Source organism: Myiozetetes cayanensis, unplaced genomic scaffold, assembly GCF_022539395.1.
Source record: "Myiozetetes cayanensis isolate MyiCay16 unplaced genomic scaffold, myiCay2020 scf6-25, whole genome shotgun sequence".
NCBI lineage: Eukaryota > Metazoa > Chordata > Aves > Passeriformes > Tyrannidae > Myiozetetes > Myiozetetes cayanensis.
This window is the reverse complement of record NW_026087853.1, coordinates 13,427,966-13,449,166: the sequence shown is the minus strand read 5'-3', so window position 1 is coordinate 13,449,166 and position 21,201 is coordinate 13,427,966. Positions and strand designations below refer to the sequence as shown.

General features: G+C 39.8%; 1 protein-coding gene across 1 annotated transcript; it reads right to left on the bottom strand.

Annotated features, from left to right (window-relative positions):
- Positions 1 to 1,581: 1,581 nt before the first annotated feature.
- DDX24 (DEAD-box helicase 24) lies at positions 1,582 to 17,392 on the bottom strand. Its single transcript, XM_050336341.1, has 9 exons — positions 17,274 to 17,392; positions 15,358 to 16,098; positions 12,715 to 13,092; positions 10,863 to 11,016; positions 9,979 to 10,494; positions 7,816 to 7,891; positions 7,049 to 7,237; positions 4,471 to 4,604; positions 1,582 to 2,727 (listed from the first exon to the last, which is right to left on the bottom strand). Exons 1-9 carry the CDS (start codon positions 17,371 to 17,373, stop codon positions 2,499 to 2,501), a joined length of 2,517 nt encoding a protein of 838 aa, XP_050192298.1. The 5' UTR covers positions 17,374 to 17,392; the 3' UTR covers positions 1,582 to 2,498.
- Positions 17,393 to 21,201: the final 3,809 nt, after the last annotated feature.

The following is a 21,201-nucleotide window of genomic DNA, read 5'->3' as shown; positions in this document are numbered from 1 at the left end:
TACACATGCAAATCAGAGCTGGAGAAAACATTCAGCCTTCCTCTCTTCCTGCAATAACTTAATTCACATGGGCGTGGGACAGCTAAGTGGTAATATTTTCCAATTTATTGTTTAATTTCTTTAAATTAGCTAAAGCAAATATGAGGTTTTTCATCTAGGTAAAACACTCAGGGTGTCCTGGTAAGATAATGACAAGGCAAAACAGGCAGCTGCAAGAGAGTTTTCAAAGTACCAGACAAGTATTCTTTTTAAGATGAGATATTTTTAGGTTCCAAGCTCTGCTTGAGCTCCTGTGGGGGGCAGCATCAGTAGATTTAAGCATCGAGAGTTCATGCAGAGCACATCAGAGGCTGCAGAAGAAAACTGGCACAAGAGCATGTCCCACAAGCAAACAAGAACCATCAAGCACTGGAACAGGCTCCCCAGGGATGTGGTGGATTCACCATCCCTGGAGTGTTCAAAAAACAAGTGGATGTGGCACTTTGTGATATGGTTTAGTGGGCATGGTGGCATTAGGTCAAAGATTGGACTTGATGATCTTGGAGATCTTTTCCAACATTCATGATTCATGAAGGCAGCAAGGAGGGCACAAGTGTCATGCTCTGCCTTGGGGAAGACTGTGAGTGTGAGAACTAGACTGTTAAACACAATGAAACAGTTGAAAAACTTCATAGCAATAATGGAGAGGAAATAACAATACTCTCACTGTCCCCAAGTTCAGTTCACCTCATGATCTCATGGAATCAAGAACTGCCCAAACTGCTACTTCATGCAGATGGGAGGAGATGCTGAGCTGTATTGTCAGGATCCAGACTTCATTTTGTTGATGAATTGTAAACAGAAATGCATCACAAGACACAGAAAAGGTCCACCTGGTCTTCAAATAATGTGAAATGTCTTTTCATAATGTGAAAATGTGACTAAAATGGCACAGAAATGAGGGCATGATTGTCTTTTCAGTTCCTTTTTTCAACTTTCCTTACAAGGAACTGTCTTTAAATTGTTTTTATTTTTTAGATGTCGCATTAATGCCAAAGATGTGGCTCTTCACATGAGTGAGGAAGCAGAACCTTACCATCTCTTCTCCCTCAAAACTTTCTTCTTTGCTCCCAAGAGCATGAAACAAATAGCAAGTCTCACACATAATTGATAAGCTCTGTATGCTTATGATTAAATTGTCACAGCTCTTCTTCAGTAATGCATGGGAGAAAGAAAAGCCCTCCAAAGATGGGGATGGGAGGGCCTACAGTTATTTACATGGATGAAAGAGTGAAGACTTTGTTATTCTCATGTAACCAGCAAGTGGTTGAAGGGGGCATTCAACTCCACAGACAAATTTCTCCAAGTAGTTGAGTAAATTGGTGCTTCCTATCATGACAGTAACATTGGTTCCATACTGTATAAGACACAAAAACTCAGTCTTATCCAGAGCTGGCGGGTGAAGGTTACCTGTCCTCCCACCAATACAAATTCCACTGTCTTACCTTTTCGATGCTTTTCCCCTTTCCTTCCCTGCTAAGTGCAGACAGCATCAGCTATGAGGGATTTAGAAATCTCAAGTGACTGAAAACAGATACAGACTTAGGGTTTTATAGCCGATATAATTTAACAAAAATTCGCAATATATTCTTCTGACATTTTTAAAAATAGTTTTAAAAAATATTTGCCTGGGTCAGGTTAAAATGATTTAAAAGCATAATTATCAGGAAGCAATCTTCAAAAGTGACATTTCACAACATCATCTTTTCCATTAAAGCAAAGATTGTGGTTCTAACATGTTTTCAAATACAGGTTTAACTCCAAACATTAATTAAGAAAACACTGAGTAGCAACGCTTATTCCTTAAAAATCTACACATCTCCCAAAGTCTGTCCTGGCCTGTTGCCACCTTCACTTTTTTTGCGCATTCCAATGTATATTAACACAGAACTAAGAGAATTAAACCCAGTGGAGAACAGAACAGAGAAATATTGTCAGAGGAGAAAGAAAACTGGGAGACATTTCCATAACCAGAATTGTAGACTTGTAGACCTCTATTTGCTGCCTTTCTCACTGAGCTGACTGCAGGAAAAGCCAAACCTCCCATCACCACCACCTCTGACTGTACTCGCACTACATACAGATGACCTTCCCCTGTCCTTTAAAGACATTAAAATTCAAATCAAGTTTTATCATTAGACTATGCCCACAGTGAATTCTACCCACTAACTTTTACCCATCTCACAAAATGGAGTAATTATCAGAACTATGTGAAAAATAATTAACTTCTATTAATATAGAGAGTTAAGAAAAAATAAGAACATAGAAAAACAAGATCCAAGACAAGATTCAACAGTAAGTAACCTGGTGTTAACTGAGCCCTTTAAATCAATATTTTGGTTTTGCCTGCATAACCAATACACAGGTAACATCCTTATACTATTTGTTTTCTAGCCTCCATAAGTACTGACAGCCTTGATCAGGATAGTCCTTGCTTCTGTCATACTGAGTGATCTTGCTCAGTTATCTAATTTTATTGATTTCTTCTTCTTGGCTTGCTTTTTGGACACGGTACTCAGAGCTGAAATGCCCACTGATGTCTGAGGCAGGAGTAGTTTTCCAGACTGTGTTGGGTACTTGGTTTTCATAAGGACTTTAAAGAGTGGCTGGGACAACAGATGTTTCAGTTGTTTTTTCATCCCCTTCAGCATCTTTTGCTTCTGGCTTTCTTCTTGCTCATTAGCTTTTCTTCCTTAGGGCAGAAATCAAAGATACAGCATGTTACAACAAGAGAACAACTTGCACTGGAGACCTTTGTAGGGACAAGGGCAGATGCTAATGGCAGCTTTCTCTCTCTAACAAGGTCACTCAACTCCCATACAGTCTTCCAGTCATCTGCGTCACTTTCAGATCACCCAGGCTGTCCACAGGATGATGAGATCAAGAACAATCCCAAATACTGAGTAACCACAGCCCAGGTATCATTCTGCTAAAACATTCAGTTGGCTCTCAACCCTGAGCAGACTGAGGAACAAAAGGAAGGGGGTTCCCAGAAGATAAGGTATTCATTCACCCAGGGCCTCTAGCTCAGGCAAGAGCTTCTTCTGTGTATTTTGTTACTTTATGTATGCCTCATTTCAGCACCTGTAAACCAGGAAGTCCTTTCCTCTTTATACATAAACAAAAAATGAGGTGCTCAGATTTAATAACACAGGATAAAGAAGGGCATAGAAAAGATTTAAGACAGTTAATTGGGTCAGAGGTCTGAACTGGAGAGAAAATTGAAATCAAAGTTGCTGTAAGGTAAACTTGAAAGGGCATTACTAAAGCCTTTGTAACTGTGTAAGAGGCACTTCATTTATGGGAGGAATGACTGAGATTTTAATTGGTCTCCAAAAAGCTACAGAAGAATCAGAGACTGAGTACAACATGAAGCTGGCAAAGTTTCTGGATGGCAATTACAAAATGTGTCACTTGAGAGCCACAACTTACTTGGACTGGATGTGCTGTTTTGAAACTCATTACAAAGCACAGCATACTCAGATTATGTCAAAACAAGACAGCAGAGTGCTAATTATCTGAAAGTACCCCTGAACAATTTAGACAGAGATGATGAGCGTTTGCTAGTGGTTGAGAACCAGCTAGTCCAGCCACGAATAAAAGAAAGAAAGAAAGAAAGAAATCTAAACATATTTCAAAATTAAGGCATCTGCATATTTAGCAGCTAACAGGTTAGAGACAGATTCATCTGAAGCGACCTCTGCAGCACCTCTATTCAGCCTGCCTTCAGAACTGGTAGGAAATCATACCTTCAGCTTCTAAAATATGAACACAATGTGGCATCTTACTGTACATCTAAGCATTGCAAAACTTCATGGCATTGAACTAATAGGCATCGCAATCGCACAGCCCTTCACACTCAGGCACAGCCTGCAAAACGTTTAATTTATAAAATATAAAATATTATTTACTTATAACACTCCACCAAAAGCCTCAGCAACTTGAATGTATGTATTTGCCATTCTGCCCACACAAGTCAACGTACATGAGGCTCACATAATATTTGGTGTTCCCTAGCACTTCCTAGCTGTTCCCACACAGAGCTGTCAGGCTCCTGTCCTGATGCCTGACTACAGGGAGAGACAAGCAGAAGTGAGGTAACAGCTTTGACACAGGGAGGACAAGACTCAATCAGGACATACTGGGCTGTTTAGATTACTCTGAAATGCTTGCCAGAAGCTAAAGAGTTCTTGTCCTATGTTATGTAGACTTGTCTGTGACTTGCCAGAACTGTCACACCTCACTCCCTCAGCTCCAGTACTATCTGCTGCACAATCATCCTGAAAACACCAGTAACACCCTGTACTAATGACACTCCTTTCCTTCCCATTCTGCTCTGCACAAGTTGAAATTTGTCTGCCATGGTGAGGCTTCTTCCAGTCACCAGCACTGTGGGAACAACTGAACACACCCATGGACAAACACTTCTACTTGCCCATCAACATGTCATCATCAAGATCCATCTCAAGAGCCTCTGCAGCTTGCTGGAGCCAGGAGTTATGTTGCTTTGCCCGACTGTTGAAAAATTCTGCCTTCTCAATCTGCCTTGCCAAATTCATCCGCTCCTGCAACAAAAATACACTCAGACATTATGATCAGGTTTAAATGTGAGGTACTTTAGCAGAATCAGTGTTTGAGGGTATGCAGTGCAATGCAACTGGGGTACAGAGACACTTTTGTTCCCTACCCATGTTCCAGGAGATGCCCCACATAACAAAGACGTCATAATTTGCTAGTGTTTTACTTCTTCAGATCCATGACAGAATCTGGCTTCTAAAACATCTCAACTACTAAACATACTTGAATGTTAACTCAACATTCTATAAACAAATCATTACAAACACTTGAGAGACATCAGGAACAAATCATGATTCAAATACCAATCATTTCCAACTTACATATTTACATAGTACAGATCTCAGAGTTACTAGACTCAGCAGTAAGGAGCAGCCACTACCTTCACTTACTCCTGCAGGCCACAGGGATGGAACAGCTCAAGTCTTAAGGAATGCACCTGGTTCTTGTTTAGGCACAGGACAGAATGTCCTGTCCTTCCCGGCTGCACACAGGTGGAACAAATAAGTCCAGCAAATCTAACCTGACCTGTAGCCTTCCAGCTGGGCCAAAAAAATAATTAATTCACCGTGGAAATAAAATCTACACTAACAGTAAATAATAATCAACCAGCAGCAAGTTCTGTTGTTTGGAATGCGCCTGCAGCTGTATGAAACAAACCCTGTGCAGGAAACTGAATAGTTTGGTGCTACATGGTAACAGCACCAGCCAGAACTGGCACAATAATTAAGACCCAGAGAGAGAAGAAATTAAACGTGCCATGAACTACTAAATCAGTCAATTCTAAGATCATTACAAGAAATTTAAAATAGTTTTTCCATCTTTGAAAAATTTAAGTCCTCTTTAGGTCTATCCTCTATCCTGGTTCAACAATTCTATTCCTACCAAGTGTGAAACCCTTCAGACTTTTTCTGGACTTGGATGAAGGCATACAGAAACAGGGAAGGAGTGTGCCAAAGGGACAGACATACAGAACCAGCAGCACTATTAGTCTCAACTACAGTGACTTTGTGATTAGGCCCAGGTCTAGGTGTAAATGAGACCTGACTGTTTACAGAGCCCTTGAGGCTGAACTCCTGCAACTACAATTACAAAGACATCTCTTCTGGGAAGAGGAGCACTATTACAGACAGGAGAGAAGATCGTGAGATGGCAGCAGGAAAATTAAAGTGTGTAAACAATATTTATTTGCTCATTAATTGACAGACCATGATAAGAGCCAAGAATACTCATCAAGAAACACAGAAGGAACCTCTGAAGAAACACTTTTAAAAAACAACAGATTTTTTCAGTAGCCAGAAACATTTAGTGGGTGTAAGGGGGCAGTAGAGGAGATGGGGAGGAGGAAATCAAATTCTCTTCATTACTACCAAGAGGATAAAAATGAGTCTATGGAAGCATTTATTGATTTTCTTTCTCTTTCAGAAAGCTGCATCTCCTGAAAGATTCATGCTAAATACCCTATCTGCAGCAAGCCTGGGCTTTGAAACTTGCTGACGTTATTCCCAAGGTGAGGATGCTGCTGTTGCCACTGGGGTAAACTCTGAGCTCTGTCCAAGCCAACTGGATAAGCCTGAATCAGAATACTATAAGGAAGATATAGCTGTTGCATTATCTGACTGCTTGCGTTCTCCCTTGTTCTCAATGACTGTGTAACATTCAGACATTCCAACCCTGAATTCCTTTCAAAGCCAGTATTTAAGTACAGTCCATTTGTGCATGGCTGATATCACTCAAACTGTTGAGAGAATGCTGAGACATGAAATGGTCTCTTATTCAAGAAGTAGAAAATCTGCAGTGACTAGATGCTTTCTAAAACACATTGTTTTGTAAACTCTAACCATTGTCTATCTTGTGAGTTAGTGAATGACTGAATTCTCCTTAAAATGGCCAATAATCCAGAAAAGAGAACACACCCAGTTTGGCAGGGTTCAGTGGCAGCTGTGGCCTCATAGTATAGGAACTTTGAGAAAAGCAGACAACTCACTACTTCAGCTGGGAAGAGGCAGATGAAGACTGCTGAACACCCCTGGACCTGCTACTATTCTCCAGTCTGTTCCTAACACAAGAGGCTTTAAACAATGTACTTAGCAAAGCCATCCCAGCTCCCCAGCCAAAAAACATGCTTGCTTCCCTATACTGTTTCTGGAAATCTAGTCAGGAGAAGCTCTACATAACACCATACAAGAAAAACATGGGTGATGTTTATGTTTGAAGGCTTTTCTTGGGCCAGTTATTAGGGAGAAATCATAAACCTTGCTTAAAAAAATATAAAGTGTGATTAATTTCGTTTTCAAATCCAAGCCCTAAAAAGTAAATTTCACCTGAAACCTGGAAAGAACCACGATAAGCAATATCATATCAGTAATGTAAGTAATACAAGCAAGCAAGCAAGCAACTACTCAGGCTGCAAAAAAGACTGTTGTTTCTTTACCTTGATAGAAGTCATGCACTTGGTATCAACTGGGAAAAACGGCAGCTCCTCAGTCTTCCCCAATGTTTTATAAATTTTCCGAAAATTGATCAAGTCGTCAGGGCCAATCAGCAATAGGCTGAGGCCTTCGTTGGCAGCTCGGGCTGTTCGACCGCTTCTGTGCACGTACAGCTCAGAAGTACGAGGGACCTGAAAGTGTTGAGAGAAGCCATGAAGCTGATAGGGAAAAATAGCAGTAGCCTATCGTGCTTTGGACAAGAGGTTGCCAAAGAACATTGTGTTTTATGCACACATGGTAAACTGCAGGTAACAGAGAAAGTAATGTAAAAGATGATGTCTTGACACACTTTTTGTTCCCTGATCCAGCATTCTTTCTCGCATAATCTTTTGTGAGTCTCTCCTAACTTCTGACCCTCTGTCATTTCCCTTGAAAAGCAGGAAAACATTTTATGTGTCCTCAGAGATGAGTTATATGGCTGAGTCATTTGATACCTTTGGATATCGAAGCGAAGCAAAAAGCAAGGAGGATAATATCTGTTATGTCATTTCTAATATATAATCGCATATAGATGAAGTGCTACCCACTGCAGTCAGTCACTGAAGCAATAGGATCTGTAACTACAAAGCACTAAGACAGTTAAATGATTAAATATCTATACTTGGGACTATACATGGGATCAAGAATTACAGCTTTATAGCATTCAGGATTTGGATCAGGAAAAGCTTATTTCGAAACTGAAACAGTAAAACCATTAAAAATACTTAACCTGGTAGTGGATGACATGCTGCACATTGGGAATATCAAGACCACGAGCTGCAACATCTGTTGTCAGGAGGACACAGCTGAGAAAGTGACAAAATTTAATGAACTTAAAATTGAAAAGTAAATCATCTGTCGAGGAACATAAAATACAGCAATATAGAATCCTACCACAGCAGTTTAAGAAACAGATTTATACTATATCATCTGCTGGAACTACACATTCTGCTTGCCCTTACAGAAACGATACCCAATATTACATCAGAGGCAGTCTCAAAAAGAGAATTCTTAAAATAAAACAAAAAGTGTAAATGTTACCCTCAGCAAGTCTACTCTGTTTCCAATACAGAAATTCACTACCTTGCTGGATCCTGTTTTCCTATGCTTTTCTTCTCTCTCAGTTCACAAGAACACTAGAACAACTTGCTATCTAAAGAAGGGGAGTATGTTCCCCTCTGATGCACTTTTCATTTCACTGCCCAGGTTGGGTTTAAAAATATCTTTAGTGGTTATGACTACACCATTAACAACACAGCCGATCCTTTGGTAGTACAGACATGTTATTAAAAGTTTTACTAGTTGAGAAAAATTACATTATTAACATTATATATTTAAATAACAGCTTTGGGGGCTAAAATATCTTCTACCAACTTGCACTCAAATAAGCTCTCTCAGTAAATTAAAAGCTAGAAATATAAGGAGTAGATTCTGTTCTGACAATTAGTATTTCTCCTAATCCGTAGATATGATGAACTACTCAAAGATGTGGTTCTTTTATATAAATAGTCTAGTACAGAGACAAAATTGTCCTTAGGATTCGGAACAATTTGTTTTAAAAACATCTCCCAGCAACTGAAACCACTTACTTCTAGGTAATGGAGATTTATTAAGATTTTATGGCATCTGACTGCATATTCTATTGCTACAAGGTTCAAAGGAAAAAAAAACAAGAGAAAATTCTGTGGCTTGCAACCTGCAGAACATTGTGAGAGATGGTCTCATAGATTTCTTTCTCGCCTTGAAAATCTGCAGTCTCTGAAAATGACCCGTCAGACCTATGCCAACGCTATCAATACTTCATTTGCCAAGGGATACTGCAGATCCATCACAGCAATTCACCCTGTCCTCCCTGCCTGAATCTATTAACAAGGTACAAATTCCCAGACAGCATGCAGCAGTTTACAGCACAACTAAAATGCGAGGCTTCTGGATTACGGAAGTACCGAGACCACCCAAAGCCAGGAGGAAACAATGTTTCTTAAAATGGCAGGACAGGTCTGCCTGGGTAAACCCTGGCTGCCCACTGCTGCTGAAAGGTACAACTGCCCCTTCGCTTACATTGCTCCAGGATACCTTGACCCCCTGGAAGCTAATTCATCTAACTAAACCAGCAAAACTGTAACAAGCAAAAAATGGTTAGTTTTCTAATGGCTTAGTGAGATTCAATGACTTACAGAGGCTCGAATGAGCTGCAGAGCCAGGACACAGGCAGAGAGGTGTGCAGGATGGTCATAAAAGCCTATGTCTGAAAACAGGGCAAGTGACAGCTCCATCAGCAGCAGTGAGCTGCCAGACCACAGGATAATTCAGGCTCCAGAAGACCTCAGGAGATCTCTAGTCCAACCTCCTCCTCAAAGCAGGACAAGCTGTAAGGCTGGATCAGGTTGCTCAGGGTTTTATCCAACTGAGCCTCAAAAAACTCCAAGAACAAGCAGCCTGTTCCAGTGCTCAAGTGTCTGCACAGAGAAAAAGCCCTTTTCCACATGTAGCCTGAACCTCTCATTTCAACTTATCTACACTTCATCCTCCTACCATGCACCACTCTGAAGAGCCTGGCTCCATCTTCTTAACAACCTTAAGCTGCCATTCGGCCCCCATAAAGTACTTTTCCCAGGTGATATAAACTCTGTGCCTTCAGCCTCCCCTCTTGCAGAGCCAGTGCTTCTTGAACATCTTGGTGGCTTTCCATTGAACTTGCTCCAGTTCATCACCTCAACTATCCTGTGAAACCCCATCCTTCACTGTTAATAACTCGGGCTCATAAAGTCAAGGGTACTCAAATCCCCAGCTAACCTCCTCAGCTTGCTCCTACTCTAACAGAGCTATTTCCCTTTTCCACTACCTTTTACATGATTTTTTTTCTCTACTAGGAAGTTGAAAATCAACCTACCTCTCTCGCTCAGCAAACCTCTCCAGGTTTTTCAGCCTTTGCTTTTGGTGCATGTTGGCGTGCAAAGGAAGCGGATCACAATTTAAGATTGTGAGGAGAGAACTGAGGCGTTTTACACAGTCTATGCTGTTCGCAAAGACCATGGTTCTTCCTGGGTACTGGAGAAGAAAGTAATAGAGATAATAGTCCTTCTCATCTGTATTACAGTGGATTTTGGTTTCTGTCAGAGTCTCAACAGTAGCCTCCTTCCTTGTTAAGTCTATCACTTTGGGTTTGCTCTTTATTCCTATTTTTTCCATTAACAATTCTAGTTTGGTCTTCTTGTCCATCTTTTTAGCATTCTTTTTTTGTAAAACTCTTGTAGGAGTCTGATGGACTAAAGTCAACGTGGCAGAAAAAACAAAAGTCTGTCGATGAGGGTTATACTGTGAATCATTTAAGACTTCCAGCAACTGAGACAGCTCTAAGAAGTGACCTTTCTCAACCATTCGGTCTGCTTCATCAATCACAAGGCACCTGTCAAGTGGAAAACACAGTAAAAATACACTTGTGCAGATAAATACAAACCTGATATGCTTAAAAAGAACTTTTCCTGCTAAACACGTAAGGGATGTTCTGCATATAAACACCAAAGGAACACCAGGTACGCTGGGGCAGCTACAGTAGCCTTCTGCACCTCTTATTGAAAAAACAGCTTTTTAATACTATCTTTAATTGACATTTCCCTCCATCAAAATAACCACTGTGCATTTCAATACAACACTATGAGACAAAAAAATAAGTGATCTTATATAGTCTAAATTATTTAATCAGTTAGTAAACATAATCAGGGTGCAAGGATAACTAGTTCAGTATCCAGCAGTTATTCTAAAAAGTACATTTACCTGAGCTGACGAAGATTTGAAAGATGTGGGTGTCTCTCTTTAACTAACTCCCACAGACGGCCTGGGGTTGCAATTACAATTTCTGGCTTTCGATTCAGTACACGTTCTTGCTTCTGTGCGGCCATGCCTCCAACTAGAATTGCAGTCTTAATGCCTAGAACATATAATAGGTTTTATTTAACTAATTTATCAGTCAGTGTTTTTATGTAGATCCACTCAATGGTTTTAAACAGTTTATCCTGCAACTTTCAATTAGCATTTTGGTCAGGAAACTTTGGGGGTTTTATGTAACATTGAACATACAGCAACATGCTCAATTTTACAAAAAAAAAAATCCTCATTATAGTGAGATGTCAAAAATAAAGTAGTCTTTCTCTTAGTGCACCTGTCTTTTAATAGCATGAAGAAACACATTAGTTAGTTTTGTGTACCCATACTTCAGAGTCTCATGTTTTGTCAATTACATTTGCATGAACAAGCATATTCCTGGTATGAATAACCAGGAGGACACTTCATAGAATAAGACTGAGAAATGCTTGTCTTGCTAAATAACTGCTGATTTGCTATGGAATAATCCTACCAAGAATGCTCCTGCCCAATTAATGATTCTTGCATAGTAGTACAGACCTTGAGTTAGCTTTAAGAACTTTGCTGAGGTAGTGAAAGGAGTTTAGTTTTGGAAGGAGACTACACATGGCTTATTTCATCCTCCTTCTTCAAAGAATACATTGGCCCATAACAAACTCAATGCTACTGCCCAAGACCCTTCCAAGTATCCAAGCTACCACTGATCTCTCTTCCCTACTACTTGTGGAACACCATGCTTTCAGGCAGGGATTTTTTTTCAAAGTGTGTTTGAGGCAATAAAGCAAGCCTACATTAAAGCATTTTCCCTCCTGCTGCTGCAACTATGTATCACTTGGGCAACAGATTTTTACACATAAATAGCTCTGCTCCTGTCAGAACTGTATGACACAAACCAATTGTTTCAGGCTAGCAGTTAAAATAAGCCTTGTAATCAGCTGCAGACTGATGAACACAGCAGGATGTAGAGACACATCCTGTGTGCTTAGATGTGTCTGTAGAAGATGTGCTTAGAAGTAGTGCAATGCATTACGTATCTTCTTCAATAAATAAACAATTACTGGTGTTGGAGAAGTGGTGAGTCCTTTCACAATTCTCTCCCTCCTTAACAGTTTCATGTCCTCACTCATTCACTTAATAGATGTACTGACTTCAGGTTTGGAAGAGAAAGGAACAGGATGGAATTACTTTCATCAGGCACGTTACTCAGTAATACTCTGTGGCTTGACTGCTACAGGAGGCAAGTCAGACAATCCAGCAGTGTCATCTACCCTAAAAATTTATGGCCTTACTTTACTTTTTTTGATAGATCAAAATCATATATACACACACACATACATACACACACACATAAGTATCTACACTATATACAAAGATTGATATACCTGTCAAAAGTTGAAATTATTATATATATTAAAAATTTTATATATAATGAAATTATTTTTTATATGTAGCATACATTATCCATAACTAGGACAAAGTTAGCTGTGGTGAGGTATCTAGTACTCATTCTGTGTTGTGAGAGCACAAGTCAATAGCTATTTGAAGGAAGACACATTTTAAAGCAAAATATCTCACATTAACTGTTTACTTCTATGTGCATCTCACTGAAGAATCTTCATGCGTTTCTCACACATCAGGGACCACAAACCCTAATACTTCAAAAGCCACAGCAACTTTATGATTTTATGGAAGAAAGTGTGGCATGTTAGCTCAACACCAATGCCAAGATCCATAATCCGGCACATGGCCTGCAGGATCTACTTACCTGTAAACTTTGCCACTGCATCGATGTGGTGCTTTACTTGTACAGCTAATTCTCTTGTAGGAGTGAGGACCAGTCCTAAAAGGGGTCTCCTTTTATGGGAGCCAACAGTTTGTGTCTTGTCACCCAAATCAAATTCAACATTTTCCAGAACCTTCACACAGCCTGTTGTGAAAGATGCATCATCTTCATCTCTGCTATCTTCAACCTGCTGATGGGTTACTTTTTCTGCTTCATCCTCATTTTCCCATCTTGTTTCATCATGATGCTGATGGGACTCTTTAGAAACACTGTCATTTCTAGTTGTTGAGCTATTTGATTTTTGCCACTGCAGCACAGAGTGAATCATTGGAATTGCAAATGCAAGCGTTTTGCCGCTTCCTAAAAAAAACAAACAAGAATAATAGCACAGACCGACAAGTCATTTATTTGAAAAGATGAGAAAAGCAACAGCCAATTGCACACTGTTCTTAAAACATATCACTGTAACAGACTCAAATTCACAATTTTTAGAACACCAGAAACTTGCAGAAATAACATCTTTTCTCCTGTTCCCTTTATACATCTCCTCCAGATCAACAATATCATATTTCCTGGGGAACAGGTATTTTACCAATCTCTAGCAGGGCAGGTAGACTTATTTTTTCTGAAAGTGTTTTTAAAAGCTGCAGTTGCAATCAAGATATTTTTAAAGAACTGTATGCCCTTAAGGAGAATACCATGTCCTAATTGAAAGTTCTGATCAACATTCTCCAAATAAAGGAATAGCAAATGAGGCCAAGGACGAGCTGGAATGTACTTGAAGGATTCACTTCTATCTTCAATTTATAGTCCTGTATTTACAACTCTCTAAGAAACTGTACTTTGAAATACTCCACTGTCTAATTTCCCGATCTAGCACCATTTTTATAATCAGAACACATAAATCTGATTTAAAACAGATAATCCACTTTGGAGAGAAGGGGGTTGTCAAAAATGCTCCCAACTTTAATTTCAGGGGTTCTTGGTACCAAACTGCCAGTTACATCCCTGCCACATATTCCCTTCTGAACGATCTGTCAGTATTGAAGACATTAGGGAGAGCCTGCTAGCACATCCATTCCAGTTAAGGTTCTCAGATGTATCAGTTCATTGATCATGAATGCAGCATCCAGAGTACAAGACACTATTACACCATTCCTGTAATAGGCCACTGCTGGGAAGCAGTCCTCTGGAAATCTTAATTCATGTCCACATCACATTTATGTCACAAGCCATAAAGGTTTGCCAAATTCAGCAACACAGAATTTTTCCTATTTAGGAGAGAATCTTAATATTAGTTAATAAACAGCTAAGCCCAGTGTCATTATCCTGATCAATGCTGCTGCAAAGTCTCCTCGTATGAAAAGGAAGATTATTAGTTCTTTAACTTATCAAATTCCTCCCTCAGGCTCAATGGTAAGTGATGCTGTAGGATGTAGAAGAAACGACTGGAGAGTTTCAACCTCTCCCAGCTGCAGCACCTCCTTACAGAGAGTTGTCCATACCTCTCAAGTTGCTACAGGAACACCAGTGATCCACAGGGCTCTCTGGAGAGAACCTGGATTTCTCTAATGAAAGAATAAATGAGCAAAAACACAGTCCTCCTACCTCAGGGTTATGCAAAATTATAAAGCAACAACACAGCCTGCCACCAACCACGCTTTCCGTTCTGTAGCTAGAGAGGGATTTGCTTACCAGCACTGCAAAATGGCACTTTTTTCCAGCACATGAACACCACTTAAATTTTCAGTTCCATTTTCAAAAACACTCCCTGCAGGGATTTCTAATCTTATTAAAGCTAATAGCACCAACCTAGCTTCTAATTAAAATAAAAATGCAAATGACTGCATATCTTATTAGTTAGTATACCTTCTTGCTCGAGAGCAGTAAATGACTTTACAGACAAGCAGTGAGATAAGGCAACTGGAACAGATGAAAAGAGTGCAAAGGAAGCCTTTAAACCAAGGCAGCTTCCAATCGTGCTTCCTGTCTTTATGTTTTTAGGGGGAAAAATGTTGCAGTGTTAAAGAAGACAAAACTTTAAAGGCATAAGCAGAAGAAAATGTTTGAAGGAATATAATGCTCAGACTTCACAGCAATAAGTAAAAAAGGAGCTATAACAAACATGGCCTGGGCCATATTCATGCTTAACATTGTACCCAGTGTTTATTTACTGCTCCACGCTGGCACTGAATCACCTCCAGAGGAACCCAGTTCTCCACTTTGCCTTTCCAGGGGCACAAGTTTGGCTGCTGGAAAAATGACCCTACTTGTTTCATTAATTCTGCCTTTTGCAGAGCATCACCCTACTGCTCCCAAAGCAATTTGAAAGAAAAATTTGACAGAAAAAAGACTTGTGTCAAAGGCATAAAAACTATTGAGATTTCAAAGCTGTGCAGGCTGTACTTTGAAAAGACGGAACATCCCCATGTTAGTAAGTTACGAAGTTTTAAAACTTTACTAATATGTTTAAAACTTTACTAATATGTTGGATTTGCAGAAGACAGCTCTTTTCTTACAGATAAATGTTGCTGCTTCTAAATATAAAAACCTTGTAACCATGGGCTGCTTTAAAGAAGAGATGGGATGCTTGCAGCACACACAAGCAGTTTAATAGATTTGTACCTGTTTCTGCAGCACCAAGAACATCCATATTATCCCGGATGGCAGAAGGTAAGGCTAAGGCTTGAATAGGAGTTGGAGCACTAAACCCCAGGTAGCTCAAGGCCTGCAACACTGGTTCAGGTACAAACAGGTCTTTCCATGCAGACACATCAGCTTTTTGATCAGCTGAGGCAGATAAAACGTCTGTTGTCCAGTTTTTGCCTTTTTTAGAAGAAGTCATTGGTGGAAGAACTTCCTGTGCTTGAGAAGCCTTGTTTTTAGCTGCCTTCTTTTTCTTTTTCTTTGGAATGTCTTTACTGCTTGATGTGCTCTCAGTCACATGTCCATGGTCTTCACAATTTGCTTCTTTGATTATCTCACTACACTTTTCCTCTTTATCAACCAGCACATCAACTTCTGCTGCATTAGGTATATTGCCTTTATCTGTTTGGCTTCTCGAATCTTTGTTTTTCTTTTTCTTTTTGGGAGGCATGACAGGTTCTTCCACCTCCTCATTGCCTTCTTCTTCTGATGCACTCTCAGCTTTTCTCTTCTTCTCTTTCACTTTCCCCACTTTGGAAGAACTTACCAGCTTGTACTCTGTAAGTTCCTCCAAGCATACTATATCTCGAAACTCCTCCTCAGCAAACAGATTGGGGTCAATTTCCACAGTTTTCCATTTTCCTATTACTTCAATGCCTTTTTGCTTCTGTTTAAAGAAAGATTTAAATCTCCCTCCTTTTCTGGCCCTCATTTTTTTACCTGAAACAGACAGATAGGAAAAAAAAAAAAAAGGAACAAACACTAACTTGATGATGTTCAAACAAACAGGAAATCCATGGCATCCATGGCATTTTACTTTCTTCTTTAAAATACTAACAATATAACTTAGACATTAGTAACTTATATATTAATAATGTCAATATAACTACAGGCTAATATATATCACTATAACATATATACAATAGCCTGTTTAGGTATATATACACAGGCTAATATATGTAACTATTATATATATTAGCTTATATATATCCATATAGGTTAATATTTATAACTATTATACATATACATATTAACCTGTATAGCCTATATTATCCTGGAGTATTGTGTCCAGTTCTGGGCCCCTCAGTTCAGGAAGGATATTGAGGTGCTGGAGCAGGTCCAGAGAAGAGCAACAAGGCTGGTGAAGGGACTTGAGCACAAGTCCTATGAGGAGAGGCTGAGGGAGCTGGGGTTGTTTAGTCTGGAGAAGAGAAGGCTCAGGGGTGACTTCATCACTCTCTACAACTACCTGAAAGGAGGTTGTAGCCAGGTGGACATTGGTCTCTTCTCCCAGGCAATCAGCAATACAACAAGACGGCATGAGCTTAAGCTCTGCCAGGGGAGATTTGGGTTAGATATTAGGAAGAAATTCTTTACAGAGAGGGTGATCAGGCATTGGAATGGGCTGCCCAGGGAAGTGGTGGATTCACTGTCCCTGGAGGTTTTTAAGACGAGGTTGGATGTGGCACTGAGTGCCATGGTCTGGTAACCACAGTGGGGTTGGATCAAGGGTTGGACTTGATGATCTCAGAGCTCTTTTCCAAACCCGTTGATTCTATGATCATATATATATATATATATATATATACACTAGCCTGTGGTTATACAGCTATACATATATATGCATGTTATTATATATATTATAGTTATATACTACATATACCTATAACATAGCTACAGGTTATTTTACTTAACCATATTTAACCAAACACAACAGCAGGCCAGGCACACTGCCTGGCACACCTCCGGGGATAAAGAGAGAACCGCCGGATAAATCCCCGCAGGCCCGAAGCGCTCCCGCCGCTGCCCACCCCGGGTACTGCCCGCCCGAGCGGCGGCAGGGCCCGGTCCGGCCTCCGCCGGCGCACGCGGGCGCTCCGGGCCCCTGCGCTTACCGAGCTCAGGAGGCCCCGGGCGGCGAGGGACGGAGCGAGCCCTGCGGGCGGTGCCGCCGCCGTGACCGCCGCCCGCCGCGTGTGCTCGGGGCGCCGCCATTGCTGCGTGACGTCACTCCACAGGCGCCGCGTGACGCCACTGCGCGGCGCCGCCGGCGCGTGCCCGGGTTTGTTTTGCCCTCGACGCTGTGGGAAGGTGGCGTCCTAAGTGATACACTGCGATAGGAAATAAGCATGTTAAATGTTTTCAGGGACAGTTTCACTTCCCGATAATCAGCATTCTGCCATTGCACAACATGAGGAGTTGCTTCCCATTCACATCCTCCTGTGAAGCAAGGCTGAAGACCATTTGATGCGTGGTCCTCGTGTTCTGTACGAAATGAGTTTAAATCAGTGACTGTCAGGAAGTCAGTTCAGGGAGTAAGGTTTTATACAGTACTTTTAACTCTACGGCCAGCCAACCCTATGTAGTATTGAACTGGAGACAGCGATGCCCACCAGTGCTGTCTCACTGACAGAGGCTGGGACTGCGTCTTCATTGGTAATTGCTTTAATGAGGGGTCTCAGCAGTCTTTATGCATTCCTTCGTTAAAAGTGTATTTCCTTACAGGTTATTAGATTCAAATTTGCTTGTTTACAGTTTTTCAAACAAGACAATTATTGTTTACAATTTTTCCATTTTCTCTCTTTTTATTTTACTGGATATTAGCAGAAGCAAATTTGCAGCAGCAAAAGAAACAGATTACGGTGAAATTCCGGTGTGGCTGACTTAATGTTGTTCCTGAATAAAAAGTAAGAAAACAAATATGGACAGGAGAGTTCTTAGTTGTTAATCTTATGTTCTTATGCTATATGTATGACTTGCTGAATTATGCTTTTTAATGTATTTGTGGACATATTTTCACAGGACAAAGGCGTTATTCTGTTGTTGGTTTTTTTATTTCAGTAAGAATTCTTTTGTAAATGCAGCTGTCTTTTCTGCTTGATCAGTATTGAGCTCTATGTACTATTTACAGACTAAGGGACTGAAATTATAGGCCCTTAATTTGAAAGCAGGGATATGCCTACTTGTAATGAGCCTGGAGATTCAGAATGGTCTTAACTAAATAGACATGGCCCCTTTTCTGATTGCCATGGCGTGGGCTGCTTTTACAAGAGGCATTGACTGTTTGAGTTGCTTTGAAATGTCATAACCAAGGGAACTAAACATTTGCTTAGTATTAGAGTGACATTAATCTCTCTGAGCCTTTGTCACCTGAGAGAGACGCAGCTTTGTTATGTTGCGACAAGGCTCTGTCAATGAGAAGTGCCCTTTTGTGTCCTAACAGAGAGTCAGCTGACGGACTCCTGGTAAATACAGTTCCCTTATCTATGGTGCCAAGTGAGCTCTTAGTAAAAATACCAGTGAAAAATGAAACAGAGTCCTGCTTTACCCCCCTAGGACTTTTTTAGCTCAACAGTTATTTAAATACCAGGAAATTGTGAATTGAAGAGAATAACCTGTATTAATAAGTTAACGAGTCATTTCATTTGTCTGCTTGCATAACTCATGTCAGTACATGCATATTTTATTATTTTATCAATAATTTCCAAGTTATTTAAGCCAGTATTTCTGAGAGCCAAAGAGAACTTGAAGGGTTTGATGTCTTCATTACAGAACTTTACCAGACAACAGATCCTGTTCTTCCCAGCTGTAAACTATGGCCCTGCAGACCAGTAGCTCAGAGACTGTGGTTTGGTCCCTAGTGTGCAATATTAGATATTATATGTTTTGTCAACATTTTAGTTTTTTATAAAATATAGAAGACTTCTTCTAAGGTAGGTCAAGTCAGAGATTGCTTTGACCAATACCTTTAATTTTGGGGTTCACGTAGCTGAATTCAGCCCCAGTTGAATCTGCATGTGAGCAACTGATGTAGGCTTTCACATGCTAATCAAATTCTTTGGCTTCTCTCTTTTTTTCCTTTCTTTTGTTTTTTTGGCCTCTTGCAGGAATGTCAGTATCTGGTTAATTACTGATTTTAATAGTCATTACTGCTAATGAAAGAATGTCACCGTACTGTGATTTATATTAATACTCATGGTACATTGTGCACATGAAAAACATGCAGCTGCTGGTCAGTGGGGGACTTGATGCCTCCTGTGTTTTGAAGTCTTTGTGAAATTTGTTCTTCTGTCTTTTCTGGCATGAGGCCAGGTGAGGCTTGTCGTCCTATCCTGAAGTGAAAAAGTAAAGTCTTGGTTCTTGGGATCAAGGCCTGTATTTTCATACTCAGAAGTTCTGGAATGTCATTCTATGACTGACAATATCTTAAGACATAGCAGCATAAAAATAATAACTCTGGGATATGGGTTGTTTACTGGAGGAGTTTTAGAATGGATTCTTCTTTCTGTCTTCTGCAGCATTCCACAATATTTTTCTATATTTCTCCAATTTATTAGTTCTCTATCATTAAACCTATTTTGAAAATATATGCCCCTTTGCCTGTGCTGCCTATTTTTTTCTTTTTCTCTCTTTATTCCTTCTTCTAGCTTCACAGATGTGTTTCTTACTTAGCTCTGTGAAGCATTTTGTCAAAGACACGCTGCTCCTTCAGCTAATGTGTTCACAAAGCCAGGAGAAAAAGGTAATCTCCATGCATGAGATTTAAGAGTACTGGCATGTTTAACTCTAGTTACAATAGCAAAGACTGTTTCAAGAACAGAAGAATGTGTGATTGAAGAATGGCAAAGACACCTCCATTTAATGTGAGGGAAACATTTGGAATGGTTGCAAATGCAGTCAGATGCAGTAGATACTTCAGAATCTATTTTCAAGGGAAGAATTATAAAGAAAGTTAAGAAGATAGCAGGAAATTAAATAAACATCAATATTGATTAACCCAGGGGCAAATGGCAAATCAGGTCATGTCACTTAATAAGGTAACTGCTTTTCTGGGCAGAAAAATAAATGTCATCTAATCTATATGGACCACCTCAAAATATTTTTAATATGGAAAATGATTAATAACAAGGAATAGTAGAGAACTTTGAGGTGAAAGGAGTTTGCTAAAGAGGAAGAGCAATATATGTTTCATTTGGGGGAAACATGGTGTGTACATTGATAGATTATCAGTTATATCGAGTTTACTCGAGGAGTTTTCTAAAGTCTTGTGGACTAATCTTGTTTCATGAATAACTATGATACAATGTTAAATATGCTGATGACACAGTTATTAATACATAGGGGAAATATGATATCAAGGCAGATTGAAAGGACCTTGAGGACCAGAATAATTGGATGAATTTACTTATACAAAGTACAGCACCATTCAGGTAAAGCTAATAGAATTTAAACCATTAAGATGGGAGCTAATTAGTTTTAGATCACTGTGCATGACAGAATTATTGACCACAAGATAACTGTGAGCTGTAATTCTAGTATATTTGGTAAACTAATTACTGTACCAACATTCATTCTTCACAAGAGGCATTACTTCCCTGAATTTTTATTTTCAATACTGTATTCTGATCACCTTAATTCTAGAGAGGTGAAGTCAAACTGCAGCAGATACCAAGGAGACTGCTAGGGTGATCAGGGGAATGAAGAGCCTGTTTCAGGAGCAAAGACTAAATGCTGAGCTTAGCTTGTTTAACCCATGATTACAGCAGATATGACTGCAGTCTTTAAATACCAGGAAAGGGAGAATAATTTAAAGGAAAGGACAACACTATCACAAGAAGAAACTCAGTAAACTGGCCAACAGTAATTATAGGTAAGAAATCTTAAGTTTCTATGGCAACCCATGAGTAAAGAATACTGAAGGCAAAAAGGTGTTAGTTTTAATATAATGTTTGACATGAGTATGACAGATTGTTCATGATTGTCATAGCAAGGAACTGGACTCATTGGCTTCCTCTTTGTTATGAATATACCAGTGCCAGTCTT

Coding starts and splice junctions, on each gene's coding strand:
- DDX24 (XM_050336341.1), bottom strand. CDS start 17,373: ATGGCGGCGCCCCGAGCACACGCGGCGGGCGGCGGTCACGGCGGCGGC. Junction 11,017..12,714: donor TGCAGTGGCAAAGTTTACAG/GTAAGTAGATCC, acceptor TATATGTTCTAG/GCATTAAGACTGCAATTCTA. Junction 2,728..4,470: donor GATGACATGTTGATGGGCAA/GTAGAAGTGTTT, acceptor GCCCTAAGGAAG/AAAAGCTAATGAGCAAGAAG.